Here is a 20,241-nt window from a genome sequence, read left to right as displayed (position 1 = left end):
AGTAGAATGTATAAATAAAATAAGTTTTAATACTAAATAGCTAAACAATATGTAAGATATAAATTAGATATAAATATAAAATGAAGCACGCCCAATTAAAGTAGAATGGCGTAGAGCCAAGCCTGTGAGTGCCTAAACCATAGTGACGTTTGTGACTGTGGCTAGCTAGCTAGCTACCATTATCTTCACTTTTACTAATTTTCTGCTCTTCTCTACTGACTTTTTTCTTCCCTGTGGATTATTATTAGCCTGACGTTGTCATACTCATAATTCTAGTCAGAATATGAGTCTGATTCTAGTCAGAATATGAGTCTGATAACTCTCCGTTGGGCTGTGACTATGGGGCGTGATTCAACCGAACTCGTAAAACAAATGCCTCTTCGCTCAATTGGATAGACCTACAACCAATCAGCGCAACGTAATATGTTGTTTGTTGAAAACAAATTCAACCCAAGCGCTCTATTTCGTGACGTTGTTGACTACGTTACAGTGCGTGTCCACTACAGCGGAGCGGCGCGGATCGTCGGCTTCCAATCCATTTTCAATGAAACCGGGCGTTGACGCTCGCGTACGCTCCCACAATGCCCTACACGAGCGTCAACGCCCGGTTTCATTGAAAATGGATTGGAACCCGACGCTCCGCTCCGCTGTAGTGGACACGCACCGTATAAAACCCGCCCTGGCAATTTCATTGGTCCGACCAGCTCCTGCTTGTATATAGTTTGTCCCCAATACGAGCCCCTCCAGACCCAACTTCCCGACCATTTTTTTTTGTGGGCGGGGCTAAATTGGGCTGGCAGCCAGGCTAGATTATTACTGCAGTTCCCTGCCTCCCACTTTACCCTGACCCAACCCACGGTTTGAGGGAGAAGCCCCCGGATTTCAGGATCTCTCCACCCCCCTCGGTTATCTTAAGTTGAAATCATATTACATTTGAGTATCAATCAAGGGACTGATTATTTGATTCTATTTTTGTGACACTTGGTCTATACTTATGCATTCCATCTAATTGGGTGTGCTCAAGCCTTCGGTGAGCACAAACCATTGTTCGCTCTCATATATATTTATTATTATATATTATTATTTTCCCACCCCTAAGGATCCCTCAATATTTGGACTACATAGACAATGTTGGTGTCAAAATGTTCGTCTTGGTCCCGATTGAGTTGCTTGTCTTCGCGCGAACTTTCCGTTTGTCGGTTTAGGCTTGAATTAAGTTTTTGTGGCAAAAAGTGCCTTGTAAAGCACAAGGGAACTCAGTGCTAGCCTAACGTCACAACGTCATCACACGTTAGCAACGACGCATAGATACGACGTTCTAGTAAGACAGACAGTGATATCAGCGAGCCCTCAGCATTAGTACCGTAGCTAAAAGTCCCCTTCGTTTTTTTGGTGAGCAGTCTCAAGAGCCCTACTTACCCAGGGTCATGAAGCCGACCAGCTAAATCGTTTTTTAGCACTGGCGTTGCTACCTGCATATACCTACAGCTTTGCTCCTAGATTAAGACTTAGCCCCGGCAAATTGTAGAGCTAGCTAACTACTACACTTCTGCTGTGTGGGAATCGCAGGAGCTAACCAGTCGAAGGGCGTACAAAAATACAGGTGCACACCCCACAATTTCCCCAGAAATTGTACCCTCTCTAGTTATCATTTCAGATCCTCCTCTTTGTTCAAAGGAACAAGCTCTTTTACACATATATGCCTGTCGGTCAAGATGTCAATGTCACAATGACTTCAAGTAATTTGTACGAAACAAGCCCAATCAGTTATAAAATAACATTGATCAATTTGCATCCTTCTATAGTTGTCTTTTTTTAAACATTAGCAAATGTTTTTCTTTTGGACAAGTACATTCAGGTGTTGGACAAGTAAAAAATATGTCTAACTTGCCCGAAGGACAAGTGGCTCAAAAGATTAATGTCAACCCTTGTACAGTAATGTTGGTTTGGTCATAGTTAAGACTTTGTGGGAAGGATCGGGTCCCAACATCTGCAACTGGAAACACTGACAGGGAGAAAGCCTCTCCTCTCTATCTCTCTCTGTCTCTCTCACCCACATGTCTCTTCTCCCTCTCCTCCCCTCCCCTCTCTGTTGACAGCTGTTTTGCGTTGGCCACGGTCCTGGCTCCGTATGAAACAGAAAGAAAAGGCCGGAACGCAGCACATTTCTACCCCTCTACCCCCAGAGCAGATGTGGATCCCAGGGTGAGAATGCCACACACCCACACACAATACTGTTCCTTGAAACGTATCCTTCACTCTGGGTGAAATAAAATAGTATAATCAGATTTGCTCTCTGTACCACTCTTCCTATCCATCTTATTATCCAGTCTGCACAACGGTAGTTTGAAGCCATATACTTTCTGAAGAGAGAGGGATGAGAAGCAGGAGAGGAAGGGGGGTAAAGAGAGGGAGATGGTGCCCATAATTCCTCAGCAGGCCGGCCAGAAAAGTTTCTGTCCAACGGCTGTGTGCACATGGCCTGGGGAGAGAGCCTTTGAGTGAGTGACAAAGAGGCGCTTGTGAACTCCACGTCTTATTCTCTGAGAAGGAGTGGAAAGGACCATAGTTCCGTTTCCCTCTCGTTCTCTCTCCCTCTCTCACACAGCTGTGCAGTCCATTGTCCCACCTCCTGGTCCATCTCTGCCCGTTTGGGCCTAACGTTGATGGAATGTTCTGCCAACGCCTCCCGAGACATGATGTCACCCTCACAACCAATGCCTTTTCAAAGAGAAACGGCTTTTATGTGCCCAGGGCCAGAGCCAGACAATGGAGGAAGAGAGGCAGAGAGCGAGCAAGAGAGACAGAGAGAGAGAAAAAGATAAAAGGAGAGAGAGACGGTTAGCCATGGTCACAGCGTATGACAAATTGCAGCCCCATTTGATGGTAGCCGTGACGACCCATTGAGCAATGGGATCATCTACCAATTTTTGTCTCAAGCGATGCTGGCCAATGAGATGTTTCAGCTGTAAATGTGTCCAAATGTAAGCACACCCTTCTGACTTTACTGTTGGGTTGTTACAAAGACTAATAGGGGTGGGAAGGGTACAATTATGGAGGGAAGGTGTGTGTGAGAGAGATAGAGACATTAAGAGAAGATCCATACCTTTAAATATTCCCAGAGTGGAAACTGTACCAGAGAGAAGGGTATCTGAAAAGGAAAAAAAATAGATATTATTTACAATTCAAAATATACCAGGACAGTATCCCAGTTTTGTAGGACATCTGGACTGAGTTTATTTTAACCGGCAATCCAAAGTGCAGAAAACAATTCTCAAAAGAACACAAACACTTAAAACCAACTGGTTTCCCTCCAACACCCTGGGGTTGAGTGATCTGGGACAGCTCCCTGAGCTCCAGACTCTGGGTTTACCTACATGCTGTCTGAGTCTGACCTGAAGTTCACATCTATCAGTATGTTATTCAAATCCTGTTAACTGAGAGATAGAGGTATAGATGGAGGGACAGATTTTCCTCGCTGTCCCAGTACTGTCCCGAAGTGCAAAATGAACTGTCCCAAACTGTACTTGACCTGTCCCAAAATGTAAATTATTGTGTTCTTGTGCATTTTGACATTCTGACATGGTTCTAGGTTATTTTCAACACTTTTTAAGTAATCCATACACTCGTGGGGCTCAAATCAATGTCATAATTTCAATGTGAATAGATACACAATTGTCTTGCTTGTTTCATGGTGGGGCTAAAACAATTCTTGGTGTAGCTGTAGTAAAAAGGTTTTGCGGAAAAAGGTTTTTGAAGGTTTTCTAAATGCAAATAAAAAGTTTCTAAAGGTTGAAATATATATTCCACCCAGGTGGAGGGTGAGTATTTATAATGAAGACTCCCTCTCTCCATCATCTTAGTGCCGCACAGAAATGAATCATGGCATATTTTATAATTAAGTATTTACATCTATTTGATTTTATTTAAGTAGTCATTGTCTCAAAATGTCTCAAAAAATTCCTTAGAATTAGCATAAGTATTAATTGTTTTAATATATTAAACATAATCGATTAAAACATACAAAAATGTTTTAAATATGGTTAACTGTGAAACAAGCAAGATTCAAGTGGTTAAAACGTATGAGATTGGTGTACATGCAATTTTCGGGAAGTGAAATTGTTTAGAGTTGAGAGACCAAAGAGAGAACGACAGTGGGGATCTAAGTCGTGAAAGACACTGCCAGCAGTGAACCCTCTGACGTCAGGATAGTCCTCGAGGGTGTGATAGTGCTTCAAGATTTTGAGAGTGTAGCACTTGCTTCTGCAATGTTGTTTGGGCTCTTTTATGCCTTGAACATAGCCTGGGTGCCAGCCGAACTTAACCTTGCCCACAAAAAAATTTGGTCAGGAAGTTGGGTCTGGGGTCGCTTGGTTGGGGAAAAACTATGTCCGAACAAGAGCTGTTCGGACTAATCAAATGGTCAGGGCGGGCTTTATACGATGATGGACAGAGGATCAACAGAAACGTAATCAACCACGTCACCAAAGAGCGCTTGTGTTGAATTTGTTTTCAACAAACAACATACTACGTTGCTCTGATTGGTTGTAGGTCTATCCAATTGAGCAAAGAGGCATTTTTTTCTGAGTTCGGTTGAAACACGCCCTATACTCACAGCCCAATGGAACTGTATCAGACTCATATTCTGACTAGAATTATGAGTATGACAACGTCAGGCTACCTTGAACATGTAGTAACCTACAAAGCTCCGCTACACTTTTAAGAAATTTAAAAAGATCATCATGGAACTGGATGCGGGTGAACTGTCAAGAAAGGCTCATAGCTGGAAAACAAAGCTATGCCCGTGAAGAGACCTTATCGTTCTCCCTCTCACCCCTTCTTTCCCTTCTGTTCCAGTATGAGTAGAGAACATGGTACCTTGTAGACTCTACATTCCAGGACTGAGTGGTGTTGTAGCCTGGTTTTGTTACAACCAGTACAGTGTTTTAGAGTTGTAATTACAGTACAGCCCTAGACAATTAGAATTTGACTATTCAACATGTTTTAAATATGGTTAACTGTGAAACAAGCAAGATTCAAGTGGTTAAAACCTATGAGATTTGTTTACATGCAATTTTCGGGAAGTTAAATTGTTTTGAGTTGGGAGTCAGGTGGCTGAACGGTGAGGGAATCAGGCTGGTAATCTGAAGGTCGCCAGTTCGATTTCTGGCCGAGCCAAAAAATGACGTTGTGTCCTTGGGCAAGGCACTTCACCCTACTTGCCTTGGGGGGAATGTCCCTGTAGTTACTGTAAGTCGCTCTGGATAAGAGCGTCTGCTAAATGACTAAATGTAAATGAGTTGGAAATTACGTCATATTTCGCGCTTTCCCAACCATTTTTCTTTTCCACCATTTCAACTCAGCTCTGCCTGCCGGGATAGTGAGAATTTTGCTCTGTAACGGTAAGATATCAGCAGTCATCCAATTTATTTGCTAGTAATCCGTGTGCGTACTTATGTTTTACTTGTGCAGTTAATACCGTACTACATTATTTTGAATAATAACATCCAGTAAATCCGTCATAACAAACATTTTCGTCTAGTTTGATAGCTAGCTCTAAGTCTCACATGTTCGATGCTAGAACCTTCAGATATGGTGGCTAATTAGCAGCTGGCGTCAGAAATAGGCACATAGAGTATGTTGCCTGAGCTAGAGAGTCGTAGCAAGTACTGTTCAAATTTATATACAAATTGTAGGTTTTCCTGGCTCCAAATTCAGGATTAACTATTAGCTAACTCAGCTGTGAGTCAGGCGAATGCAAATGCTATTTTTATAGCTAAGTATTAACATTGGAGTGAACTAGTGTTGCACAGTAAACCTGTACTTAAGAGACACTTGCATAGCTTCAGTGTTCTTGTGCATACATAGGAGACAATCACTGCATAAGAGCTGCAGTTCCTGTGCCGACAGGAGAACCTAGCAGAACGCCATCTCTGTAGCACTCCATCCAGTCCAGAACCCGGGGTCCTGAAGTCTCGACTCTTACGATACTCAAACGATGCGATGTTAATATACCTCTCTGATCTAACGAGTCTGGCTAACTGTCGTGACCTCTCAGGTGGGCTTTGGCTACGATGGAGAGCTGGAGAGATGGTTGTTCTGCTAGGTTCTCCTATCTGCACAGGAAGTGCATCTCTTTTGCAGTGATTGTTAAGGAGCCTAATGAAGAATCATGTTCATAATTATGTTGGCCCATGCTACACCCCTTCACCAAGTTTCATACAAATCGGTCTGGTAGTTTTTTTTTATGTGTTCACACGCATTGTATGTTCTTTTCACCAGGAAATGGCCGAGACAATTTCCTCAGTGCCAAAGAGAGAACGACAGTGGGGATCTAAGTCGTGAAAGACACTGCCAGCAGTGAACCCTCTGACGTCAGGATAGTCCTCGAGGGTGTGATGGTGCTTCAAGATCTTGAGAGTGTAGCACTTGCTTCTGCAATGTTGTTTGGGCTCTTTTATGCCTTGAACATAGCCTGGGTGCCAGACGAATTTTGCCCTGCCCACAATAACATTTGGTCAGGAAGTTGGGTCTGGGGTCGCTTGGTTGGGGAAAAACTATGTCCGAACAAGAGCTGTTCGGACTAATCAAATGGTCAGGGCGGGCTTTATACGATGATGGACAGAGGATCAACAGAAACGTAATCAACCACGTCACCAAAGAGCGCTTGTGTTGAATTTGTTTTCAACAAACAACATACTACGTTGCTCTGATTGGTTGTAGGTCTATCCAATTGAGCAAAGAGGCATTTTTTTCTGAGTTCGGTTGAAACACGCCCTATACTCACAGCCCAATGGAACTATATCAGACTCATATTCTGACTAGAATTATGAGTATGACAACGTCAGGCTACCTTGAACATGTAGTAACCTACAAAGCTCCGCTACACTTTTAAGAAATTTAAAAAGATCATCATGGAACTGGATGCGGGTGAACTGTCAAGAAAGGCTCATAGCTGGAAAACAAAGCTATGCCCGTGAAGAGACCTTATCGTTCTCCCTCTCACCCCTTCTTTCCCTTCTGTTCCAGTATGAGTAGAGAACATGGTACCTTGTAGACTCTACATTCCAGGACTGAGTGGTGTTGTAGCCTGGTTTTGTTACAACCAGTACAGTGTTTTAGAGTTGTAATTACAGTACAGCCCTAGACAATTAGAATTTGACTATTCAACATGTTTTAAATATGGTTAACTGTGAAACAAGCAAGATTCAAGTGGTTAAAACCTATGAGATTTGTTTACATGCAATTTTCGGGAAGTTAAATTGTTTTGAGTTGGGAGTCAGGTGGCTGAACGGTGAGGGAATCAGGCTGGTAATCTGAAGGTCGCCAGTTCGATTTCTGGCCGAGCCAAAAAATGACGTTGTGTCCTTGGGCAAGGCACTTCAACCTACTTGCCTTGGGGGGAATGTCCCTGTAGTTACTGTAAGTCGCTCTGGATAAGAGCGTCTGCTAAATGACTAAATGTAAATGAGTTGGAAATTACGTCATATTTCGCGCTTTCCCAACCATTTTTCTTTTCCACCATTTCAACTCAGCTCTGCCTGCCGGGATAGTGAGAATTTTGCTCTGTAACGGTAAGATATCAGCAGTCATCCAATTTATTTGCTAGTAATCCGTGTGCGTACTTATGTTTTACTTGTGCAGTTAATACCGTACTACATTATTTTGAATAATAACATCCAGTAAATCCGTCATACCAAACATTTTCGTCTAGTTTGATAGCTAGCTCTAAGTCTCACATGTTCGATGCTAGAACCTTCAGATATGGTGGCTAATTAGCAGCTGGCGTCAGAAATAGGCACATAGAGTATGTTGCCTGAGCTAGAGAGTCGTAGCAAGTACTGTTCAAATTTATATACAAATTGTAGGTTTTCCTGGCTCCAAATTCAGGATTAACTATTAGCTAACTCAGCTGTGAGTCAGGCGAATGCAAATGCTATTTTTATAGCTAAGTATTAACATTGGAGTGAACTAGTGTTGCACAGTAAACCTGTACTTAAGAGACACTTGCATAGCTTCAGTGTTCTTGTGCATACATAGGAGACAATCACTGCATAAGAGCTGCAGTTCCTGTGCAGACAGGAGAACCTAGCAGAACGCCATCTCTGTAGCACTCCATCCAGTCCAGAACCCGGGGTCCTGAAGTCTCGACTCTTACGATACTCAAACGATGCGATGTTAATATACCTCTCTGATCTAACGAGTCTGGCTAACTGTCGTGACCTCTCAGGTGGGCTTTGGCTACGATGGAGAGCTGGAGAGATGGTTGTTCTGCTAGGTTCTCCTATCTGCACAGGAAGTGCATCTCTTTTGCAGTGATTGTTAAGGAGCCTAATGAAGAATCATGTTCATAATTATGTTGGCCCATGCTACACCCCTTCACCAAGTTTCATACAAATCGGTCTGGTAGTTTTTTTTAATGTGTTCACACGCATTGTATGTTCTTTTCACCAGGAAATGGCAGAGACAATTTCCTCAGTGCCAAAGAGAGAACGACAGTGGGGATCTAAGTCGTGAAAGACACTGCCAGCAGTGAACCCTCTGACGTCAGGATAGTCCTCGAGGGTGTGATAGTGCTTCAAGATCTTGAGAGTGTAGCACTTGCTTCTGCAATGTTGTTTGGGCTCTTTTATGCCTTGAACATAGCCTGGGTGCCAGCCGAACTTAACCTTGCCCACAAAAAAATTTGGTCAGGAAGTTGGGTCTGGGGTCGCTTGGTTGGGGAAAAACTATGTCCGAACAAGAGCTGTTCGGACTAATCAAATGGTCAGGGCGGGCTTTATATGATGATGGACAGAGGATCAACAGAAACGTAATCAACCACGTCACCAAAGAGCGCTTGTGTTGAATTTGTTTTCAACAAACAACATACTACGTTGCTCTGATTGGTTGTAGGTCTATCCAATTGAGCAAAGAGGCATTTTTTTCTGAGTTCGGTTGAAACACGCCCTATACTCACAGCCCAATGGAACTGTATCAGACTCATATTCTGACTAGAATTATGAGTATGACAACGTCAGGCTACCTTGAACATGTAGTAACCTACAAAGCTCCGCTACACTTTTAAGAAATTTAAAAAGATCATCATGGAACTGGATGCGGGTGAACTGTCAAGAAAGGCTCATAGCTGGAAAACAAAGCTATGCCCGTGAAGAGACCTTATCGTTCTCCCTCTCACCCCTTCTTTCCCTTCTGTTCCAGTATGAGTAGAGAACATGGTACCTTGTAGACTCTACATTCCAGGACTGAGTGGTGTTGTAGCCTGGTTTTGTTACAACCAGTACAGTGTTTTAGAGTTGTAATTACAGTACAGCCCTAGACAATTAGAATTTGACTATTCAACATGTTTTAAATATGGTTAACTGTGAAACAAGCAAGATTCAAGTGGTTAAAACCTATGAGATTTGTTTACATGCAATTTTCGGGAAGTTAAATTGTTTTGAGTTGGGAGTCAGGTGGCTGAACGGTGAGGGAATCAGGCTGGTAATCTGAAGGTCGCCAGTTCGATTTCTGGCCGAGCCAAAAAATGACGTTGTGTCCTTGGGCAAGGCACTTCACCCTACTTGCCTTGGGGGGAATGTCCCTGTAGTTACTGTAAGTCGCTCTGGATAAGAGCGTCTGCTAAATGACTAAATGTAAATGAGTTGGAAATTACGTCATATTTCGCGCTTTCCCAACCATTTTTCTTTTCCACCATTTCAACTCAGCTCTGCCTGCCGGGATAGTGAATTTTGCTCTGTAACGGTAAGATATCAGCAGTCATCCAATTTATTTGCTAGTAATCCGTGTGCGTACTTATGTTTTACTTGTGCAGTTAACACCGTACTACATTATTTTGAATAATAACATCCAGTAAATCCGTCATACCAAACATTTTCGTCTAGTTTGATAGCTAGCTCTAAGTCTCACATGTTCGATGCTAGAACCTTCAGATATGGTGGCTAATTAGCAGCTGGCGTCAGAAATAGGCACATAGAGTATGTTGCCTGAGCTAGAGAGTCGTAGCAAGTACTGTTCAAATTTATATACAAATTGTAGGTTTTCCTGGCTCCAAATTCAGGATTAACTATTAGCTAACTCAGCTGTGAGTCAGGCGAATGCAAATGCTATTTTTATAGCTAAGTATTAACATTGGAGTGAACTAGTGTTGCACAGTAAACCTGTACTTAAGAGACACTTGCATAGCTTCAGTGTTCTTGTGCATACATAGGAGACAATCACTGCATAAGAGCTGCAGTTCCTGTGCAGACAGGAGAACCTAGCAGAACGCCATCTCTGTAGCACTCCATCCAGTCCAGAACCCGGGGTCCTGAAGTCTCGACTCTTACGATACTCAAACGATGCGATGTTAATATACCTCTCTGATCTAACGAGTCTGGCTAACTGTCGTGACCTCTCAGGTGGGCTTTGGCTACGATGGAGAGCTGGAGAGATGGTTGTTCTGCTAGGTTCTCCTATCTGCACAGGAAGTGCATCTCTTTTGCAGTGATTGTTAAGGAGCCTAATGAAGAATCATGTTCATAATTATGTTGGCCCATGCTACACCCCTTCACCAAGTTTCATACAAATCGGTCTGGTAGTTTTTTTTTATGTGTTCACACGCATTGTATGTTCTTTTCACCAGGAAATGGCCGAGACAATTTCCTCAGTGCCAAAGAGAGAACGACAGTGGGGATCTAAGTCGTGAAAGACACTGCCAGCAGTGAACCCTCTGACGTCAGGATAGTCCTCGAGGGTGTGATGGTGCTTCAAGATCTTGAGAGTGTAGCACTTGCTTCTGCAATGTTGTTTGGGCTCTTTTATGCCTTGAACATAGCCTGGGTGCCAGACGAATTTTGCCCTGCCCACAATAACATTTGGTCAGGAAGTTGGGTCTGGGGTCGCTTGGTTGGGGAAAAACTATGTCCGAACAAGAGCTGTTCGGACTAATCAAATGGTCAGGGCGGGCTTTATACGATGATGGACAGAGGATCAACAGAAACGTAATCAACCACGTCACCAAAGAGCGCTTGTGTTGAATTTGTTTTCAACAAACAACATACTACGTTGCTCTGATTGGTTGTAGGTCTATCCAATTGAGCAAAGAGGCATTTTTTTCTGAGTTCGGTTGAAACACGCCCTATACTCACAGCCCAATGGAACTGTATCAGACTCATATTCTGACTAGAATTATGAGTATGACAACGTCAGGCTACCTTGAACATGTAGTAACCTACAAAGCTCCGCTACACTTTTAAGAAATTTAAAAAGATCATCATGGAACTGGATGCGGGTGAACTGTCAAGAAAGGCTGATAGCTGGAAAACAAAGCTATGCCCGTGAAGAGACCTTATCGTTCTCCCTCTCACCCCTTCTTTCCCTTCTGTTCCAGTATGAGTAGAGAACATGGTACATTGTAGACTCTACATTCCAGGACTGAGTGGTGTTGTAGCCTGGTTTTGTTACAACCAGTACAGTGTTTTAGAGTTGTAATTACAGTACAGCTCTAGACAATTAGAATTTTACTATTCCATGTGTGTATACAGTGCCCTCCAAAAGTATTGGAACAGTGAGGCCAATTCCTTTATTTTTGCTGTAGACTGAAAACATTTGGGCTTGACATCAAACGATGAATGTGAAACCAGAGATCAACGTTTCAGCTTTTATTTCCAGGTATTTACATCAGGATCTGATGCACAAATTAGAAAATATCACCTTTTTGTTCGAACCCACCCATTTGTCACGTGAGCAAAAGTATTGGAACATGTGACTGACAGGTGTGTTTTGTTGCCCAGGTGTGTCCTATTACATACATTATTCAATCAATAAATACCACTGAATGTCTACACTCAGGTTCAGATTGGGTAAGATAGGTTTTGTCTATGCAGACTGTATTCAGAGGTGAAAACAACATGAAAACCAGAGCGCTGTCTTTGGGTGAAAAACAAGCAATTGTGAGTCTTAGAGAAGATGGAAAATCAATCAGAGCCATTGCAGAAACATTGGCCATAGCCAGTACAACCATTTGGAATGTCCTGAAGAAGAAGAAAACTACTGGTGTACTAAGTAACAGACGTCGAACAGGTAGACCAAGGAAAACATCAGCAGTTGATGACAGAAACATTGTGAGAGCTGTAAAGAAAGACCCTAAAACAACTGTTAGTGAGATCAGCAACAACCTCCAGATGGCAGGAGTGAAGGTATCACTATCTACTGTTCGCAGAAGACTTCATGAACAAAAGTACAAGGGCTACACCAGAAGATGCAAACCACTCATTAGCAAGAAGAATAGGAAGGCCAGGCTGGAAATTGCCAAAAAGTACAGAGATGAACCTCAAAAATTCTGGGACAAAGTTTTATGGACTGATGAGACAAAGATTAACTTTTACCAAAGTGATGGAAAGGCTAAAGTTTGGAGAAAGAAAGGAACTGCTCATGATCCCAAACACACAAGCTCATCTGTGAAACACGGTGGAGGTAATGTCATGGCTTGGGCTTGCATGGCTTCTTCTGGGACGGGCTCATTAATCTTCATTGAGGATGTAACACATGATGGCAGCAGCAAAATGACCTCGGAAGTCTACAGAAACATTTTGTCTGCCAATTTAAGGAAAGATGCAACCAAACTGATTGGCAGAGCCTTCATCATGCAGCAAGATAACGACCCAAAACACACTGCCAAAACAACAAAGGAGTTCATCAGGGGCAAGAAATGGAAGGTATTAGACTGGCCAAGTCAATCTCCAGACTTAAACCCTATAGAGCATGCATTTTACCTGCTTAAGAGGAGACTGAAGGGAGGAACCCCACAAAACAAACAACAACTGAAAGAGGCTGCAGTGAAAGCCTGGGAAAGCATCAAAAAGGAAGAATGCAAAAGTTTGGTGACGTCAATGGGTCACAGACTTGCTGCAGTTATTGAAAGCAAAGGATTTGCAACTAAATATTAAGTCTTATTCACTTAAATATGTTTTAAGTATATCTGTTCCAATACTTTTGCTCACATGACAAATGGGTGGATTCAAACAAAATGTGATATTTTCTTAGTTGTGCATCAGATCCTGATGTAAATACCTGGAAATAAAAGCTGAAACGTTGATCTCTGGTCTCACGTTCATTATTTGATGTCAAGCCCAAATGTTTTCAGTCTACAGCAAAAATAAAGGAATTCGCCTCACTGTTCCAATACTTTTGGAGGGCACTGTATATATATATATATGAATGGAGTGAACTAGTGTTGCACAGTAAACCTGTACTAAAAAGAGTCACTCCTACATAGCTTCAGTGTTCTTGTGCATTCATAGGAGACAATTACTGCAAAAGAGCTGCAGTTCCTGTGCAGACAGGAGAACCTAGCAGAACGCTATCTCTGTTGCACTCCATCCAGTCCAGAACCCGGGGTCCTGAAGTCTCGACTCTTACGATACTCAAACGATGCGATGTTAATATACCTCTCTGATCTAACGAGTCTGGCTAACTGTCGTGATCTCTAAGGTGGGCTTTGGCTACGATGGAGAGCTGGAGAGATGGTTGTTCTGCTAGGTTCTCCTGTCTGCACAGGAAGTGCATCTCTTTTGCAGTGATTGTTAAGGAGCCTAATGACGAATCATGGTCATAATTATGCTGGAGCCCTTCACCAGATTATATATATATATGTAGATACATTGTTAAAAAATCTGACTTTGAGGTATTTAAATAATGAATACATGTAAATAAAAACCAAAACTGCAAGTTTTTACTGTAAATGTTACAGTTATTTAAGTATACTGTTAACAGAAGAACATTTCAACCATATTTTTTACAGTAGATTTCAAGCAACCACAGCTGCCAGTTTTTTACCGTAAATGTTATGGGATTTAAAATCCTTAGGGTATTAACCTTTAGAGGAGTGAGTTCTAAATATTACCGACGCTGCCAGCAGAGTGAGTTATTTTTTCGAAACGAAAGCTAGCTAGCTTTAGTTAGCTTCCGTTACCTAGCAACCTAGCATAATACTCGTAGCAATGCTACTACCTGCTAGTGTTACTTGTTAGCCTCCCAATTGTAAATTTTGAAGCCATACTATAGCGTTTGTCATATCGTTTTTGTCTATCGGAAAATAGTCGGTTGGAATGTTCAGAATCACATATGTGTGACGGTACTCTGTGGGGCCCGCTTTCGAACAATCACATATACGTGACGCTACTAATTAACGGGTTAATAAGAAAGTACATGCATCTTATCCATTTTGAATAAATAGGGCTTATCCTGTAAACCTGTCAGTAATGTATTTCAAACAAATACGTTTTATTACAATGACAAATACAAATCATATTAAGTTTATTAGTTTATTTAGATTAAAACTATGTAATGTAAATGAATGGAAATTCTACATGCAATTAACATTACAAAAATCTAAAAGATTAGGCTTAAATATTTCTGTGAGTGTGATAAAGAAATAGAGGTCTGTGGTCTGGGGCTTAAGGATGGAGGAATGGAGGGATGAAGGGGCAGAAGAATGGAGGGAGAGAGGGAGTTGCGTGAGTACGACCGTGCACACATACACACAGACACACACACACACAGAAACAGAGACACACCACATTGCGCAAGATCCTGAGAGACAGAATAAACTGTGTTGTTACAAATTGATTCTCTCAACAACAGGAGCCTCCATGTGAGACAGTCAGCCTCTGACGGTGTTTCTGACCAGGAGCCTCCATGTGAGACAGTCAGCCTCTGATGGTGTTTCTGACCAGGAGCCTCCATGTGAGACAGTCAGCCTCTGATGGTGTTTCTGACCAGGAGCCTCCATGTGAGACAGTCAGCCTCTGACGGTGTTTCTGACCAGGAGCCTCCATGTGAGACAGTCAGCCTCTGATGGTGTTTCTGACCAGGAGCCTCCATGTGAGACAGTCAGCCTCTGACAGTGTTTCTGACCAGGAGCCTCCATGTGAGACAGTCAGCCTCTGACGGTGTTTCTGACCAGGAGCCTCCATGTGAGACAGTCAGCCTCTGACGGTGTTTCTGACCAGGAGCCTCCATGTGAGATAGTCAGCCTCTGATGGTGTTTCTGACCAGGAGCCTCCATGTGAGACAGTCAGCCTCTGACGGTGTTTCTGACCAGGAGCCTCCATGTGAGACAGTCAGCCTCTGACGGTGTTTCTGACCAGGAGCCTCCATGTGAGACAGTCAGCCTCTGACGGTGTTTCTGACCAGGAGCATAGCATCCCAAACTCAGCCAATTCTGCTGCAGACTCGCTCTGGGCAGTCGAACAACAAAGCTGTTCAACAACAAAAAGCCAAATTAACTGTTTTCGTCTTCTCTGTGATTTCAGCGTCAGCTGTGCTGTGTTAGGCTCCTTGGCAAGGAGATGCAGAGGCCTCTGGTTTCCAAATGTGAAGAGGGAGTTTTGAAAAGTCAAAAAACAGACACCTGTCTTTTATTACAGACCCTGGCGAACTCAACCTTTCCAGACTGCTGCTTCTCAGAGAGAAGCTTCTGGGAAGAACCTCATTCTGCTCTGATTTATGACTCGGGTTTACACCTTTGGCACAGACGGAGAGTGTGTGTCTGTGTGTGTCTGGCAGAGATGGAGTGTCTGAATGCTGCACATGGTCATATTTATATTGATAAGCCATTTATTGTTATGGGAGGGCAGAGGTCAAGCAGATGAGCGCACACACTGCATGTGCACATGAGTGTGTGAACTCAACTAAGACTAATGCACAGTTGAGCCAGATTCCAGCTGTGCAAGTCTTGGAGTGTGTGTGTGGATGGCTTAGGCTGATATAGAGGTAAATGTCTGAAGCAGAATGATAAGAAAAGCTTAGTGGAAGTAGGGGGCTTCTCTGCTCTGGTATTAGGTATGGGTGGCCTGACAGATGACTGACTTAACAGAAGCTTTGGAGAAGTTAGAACTATTTAAATCCCCTCCCTCCAGTCACTGCAGAGGCCAGCCTGCACTCCTAGAACAAGCAGAGAGGAGGAGGGAAAGGGGACTTTTCAACCCTCTATATCTCAGACCTCTTCTGCACTCCCCATTCTGTTCCAGACAAACGCCTCACTATTGAGATCCCAGAGTTCAGCCGGACACAGGGATGGTGTGCCTTGCCTGTGGGTGTTGGAGGAACACCTCAGCTGCTACCTCTATCTCCCAGCCCTGCCTCGTATAACTCCAGAGAAACAACAGGCTCAGTTCAGCTTTGTGAAGCATGCCTCCATGCCTGAGAGTGTGTGTGTGTGTGTGTGTCAACAACAGAGCTAGTGGCTGGGGCTTTGTAAACCACAAAGGATGATGTGATGGAAGATAGATGTGTGTTTTGTCATAGGACCAGACCATTCAGCTGTTCATCCAGACCCTGCTGCCTCCAGACAGACGAGTCAGCATGAAGACCAGATGACAGTGGAGAGGAGAGCTACAGTAAGAGCTGGAAACTGTATGAGAGGACTGGCTCTTGGACTGCGCTTCTCTATGCCTTTCCAGAATAGTCTTGGTACAGAGTTACAGAGTAAACAAAGTAACATGCCAGAGCCATATGTGAAGCCTTAATCTCAGTCAGACGAGTGTTTGCTAAACAGTAAACACATTATCACACTGTTGTGGTCTGCAAAATGCTACAATCAAAAAAACGAGTCAGATAATAGAGAACTAAAGAGTGAGAGAGAGCAGGACACCGAAAAAGGAGAGGGAAAGGACCAGTCCTATGTTTCATGAGCAACAGGTCCATGACAACGGAACACACTTGTTTCATGAAGGGTAACCAAAGCGCACTAGCCAGCAACTAAAAGGCCTCTCCAGTAACAATTTCCAGTAAGTGCTAACATTGGTGACTTCTCAACTCCACCATCTCCTCTTTTTCATTTGTGTGCATCCTTCTTTCCTTTCACACCCTTCTCATTCTTTCCCTCCACCTCCCTCCTCTCCTTTCCAGGGTAGCTCAGCATCTGCTCCCAGGCCCACAAACATCTGTGTCATCCAGCCTCCAGGGACACACAACGACTGACAAACACATGCCAGTGACTCACACCGGCCTGCAGTATGCCTAGAGTCTGTATTTGTGTGTGTGTGTGCATGTGTTCTCCATAATGAGTGTTGTGGGCGCAAACACAAGCAGGTACAGTGTTGTACTATCTGGTGTTAATACCACTCGACTGTCAGGTGCTTCAGCATCCAGAGAGAGAGACTGTGTCTGCTTTGTCACTGTTTTTGTTTGTGCGTATTTATGCATGTGTGTGAGCGTAACTGGTTTAGCAGTGTTTCCCACAGATTAGAAACCTAATTGTGGCGGGGAGGGGTGGGGGTTGTCAGACGGGGGGGGGGGGGGGGGGGGGGGGGGGGTCGTAATAATTCCTTCGTTAATAATTCTTTACAGTTAATTTGTTAGTAATTTGTTACATTAAATATTAATCCAAAATGATTCACACCTTCACAAAATTAACAACAACTAACATATTATTTCTGCATTATGCATGTAGCAACCCTAGTGCTAAACAACTATTTAACTGGTTGGCTCCATGACGCCGGGTAAGCTAGCTCTTGAGACTTCTCACCAAAAGAACGAAGGGGAAACTTCGAGTACTGTAATTAGCTCTGGATAAGAGCGTCTGCTAAATGACTAAATGTAAATGTGAGTAAGGTACCTCGCGAAAAGTAGCCTCAACTTTTCTCGACTTTTAGCTACGGCACTAATGCTGAAGGCTCGCTGATATAGCTGTCGGTCTTACTAGAACGGCATATGTATGCGTTGTTGTTGCTAACGTGTGCTGACGTTGTGACTGTGCATATGTGAGAAAGACGCATGAGTGACAGAGAGACGGAGGGAGAGCAGGGGAAAGGAAATGCAGCTGAACGAATACGCTGCGTGTTTTAACCTAAATAGCGATAAAAACAAATATTTTACGAAACGCAATGTGTGGCGGCCGGTGTTGATTCTGTGGCGCACCGCCACAAATTAGTCTATGTGTGGGAAACACTGGGTTTAGTATTCAGAGGCACTCTGAGGCTGTCAAAGGCCCTTAGCTTCTGAGCTGATGGCAGGAAAAACACATGTCAAAATACATTTAAATTGAGACTGATTGCAGGCCTTACAGAACATGCTGCAATTTGACAAATGAATAGGTCAGACTGCACCTCCAGCATACTAATGAGCTCACACACACAGAGAGTGAGAGAGAGAGAGACCATGTTAAAGAGACCAGAGTAGAGACACCATGGGAGACAGAGTCCTGAGGCCACAGGGGTGAGACCATGAGAGATAAACCAGGAGCGAGAGACCAGAGGAGAGAGATACCAGGGGAAGACACAACAGAGGACAGACACCCCTTAGTGGACTACAAGATGAATATTTCATGGATGAGACACTGTGTCAACTGTTCCTGAACAGACATAAATTTCTGGCCTCAGGGCTCACACACAAACACACACACACAAGAACGCACCGACACACACACACCCGTTTTTTAACTACATTTCATCCATTTTAACGGTTGGGAATTTACTGCAGAAATTGAACACTACGTCTCTTCTTTAGTCAGTCTTTCTTCCTTTCTTAGAGGAGGACCATACGGAAGAGAAAGAGGCAGAATGGGGGATAAGCGAAAGGAGAAGAGGTGAAACTCTGTGTCAGAGGGGTGGCAGCTGTGCTCATCAGACCAGATGGAGGACCAAGTAGACCAATCTTCTTGACTGTGAAATTTCCAGGACGGGGAAGAAATGAAACACAGACAGGTCTGGAGAGAAGAAGGATGAAAGTGTTTTCTCTTCCTGGTAAGAGGATAGGCTAGAACTTCAAACGCTGTGGAAGTGAGAGCGATTTCCTGTGCGGTGGACGGAGGTGTCTGTGCCGTGCGGAGGGGAGGCTGGCGGCGGCCATGTTGGAGGACTGTGAAGCAGGAAGCAGATGGGAGTCAGATGGTTAAGCCATCAGGAACAGTCTGATTTAGCAGGAAGAGGGATCACTACGGGCCATGTGAAGACCCATGGAGCGAACACACACACAATCAGGCAAGCATGTGAGCACACACAATCAGGCTAGCATGTGTGCACACACACAATCAGGCTAGCATGTGTGCACACACACAAGAATTCCCCGACACACACAGACTTAGAAGACCCATGTGAGATGAGGACTGGCTAGAGAGCGAGGGGGCAGCTCAGAGTCTAAGTCCACATTTATTACCTGCTAATGCAGCCAGGCTACAAGCTGAATTCACTGGCCACCAGCCAAGCTACACACACACACATACAACACATACACACATAAGAACGATAATATCTGGAGCTCTAAACAAGCCAGCATATAGAATAAATAGAATAGATCTATTACTTATTTATCCCCTAGGGGAAAATATTTGTGTGCCAGCAATGTATCAATGGATAAGCTAAACAACTCGGCATGAAGTATGTGCGACATGGCTTATTGCAGAGATAAAGAGCTGAAAGCATAATGCTAGTGAGGACCTTCCTATAAGTTAATGACAGACTGATGATAAGCACGTCCATGAAGCAAACATTTAGAGAACTCGACACAAAGCCATGGTAAGGGTCAGCTTCCTACAGTGACCTTAGTCATTTAGTCATTTAGCAGACGCTCTTATCCAGAGCGACTTACAGTCAGAGATATCCGGCTAAAAATGAAACTTCTGGAAACTTCCACCACTACCGCAAGGGAATCAACAAGTGACCATGTGAGGGCTGTCGATCGTCTGACTTGTTAGCAACAAACTCTGCACGTCATGTCCCCAAAACACAGAGCAGCCTCTGCCATGCAGGCCAGTACATGAGCTCACGTCACACCTAGCCCAGGCAGGGGCTGGGACACAGGTCCTGGTTGTGACACAGCCATCACACACACGGCACAGCCTGGCCAAACATATGAGCACATCCGTCCCGGGGAGAAGGGCACGGAGGAGGAGGGGGCACAAGCACACCTCCAGGACCAAGGCTTCATGAATAAACAAACACGGTCAGAAGACGGATCAATAGCGAGGTTCTGATCCGGCTCTGAGGGGCTGGGCTGGCCTCACACCTCATTGGCTGCTGACGCACACTGTGCCAGCTACTGCTCTCTGGGGAGGGGGGGGGGGGGCACAAGCTCTGTAGCCAGGGAAAGGACAAGCTGGGGGGGGGGGGGTGATACAGAGGGGGAGAAGAGAGGAGGGGAGGAGCGAGAGAGGCCTGGTTTCGATTACTACTCTCCTGACAGCCTTATATCCTTGGCTATGAAAGCAAGGCCTGCTCTCCTGCTCTCTTTCTAGCAGAAAACAGGCCCCAGTGTACC

The 20,241-nt window shown here is 44.0% G+C and overlaps 1 protein-coding gene across 1 annotated transcript in view; it reads right to left on the bottom strand.

The window, feature by feature from the left end:
• The window catches only part of slc25a26 (solute carrier family 25 member 26), a 49,259-nt gene that overhangs the window by 13,100 nt on the left and 15,918 nt on the right, over nucleotides 1-20,241 (bottom strand). Inside the window, exon 6 of the mRNA XM_047026583.1 lies at nucleotides 3,107-3,151. Coding sequence (XP_046882539.1) covers nucleotides 3,107-3,151 — 45 coding nt within the window. The remainder of the gene's footprint in view (nucleotides 1-3,106; nucleotides 3,152-20,241) is intronic.

Source organism: Hypomesus transpacificus, chromosome 9 (genome assembly GCF_021917145.1).
Source record: "Hypomesus transpacificus isolate Combined female chromosome 9, fHypTra1, whole genome shotgun sequence".
Lineage (NCBI taxonomy): Eukaryota > Metazoa > Chordata > Actinopteri > Osmeriformes > Osmeridae > Hypomesus > Hypomesus transpacificus.
The sequence above is the reverse complement of the archived record's forward strand: the minus strand, read 5'-3'. Positions and strand labels throughout refer to the sequence as shown.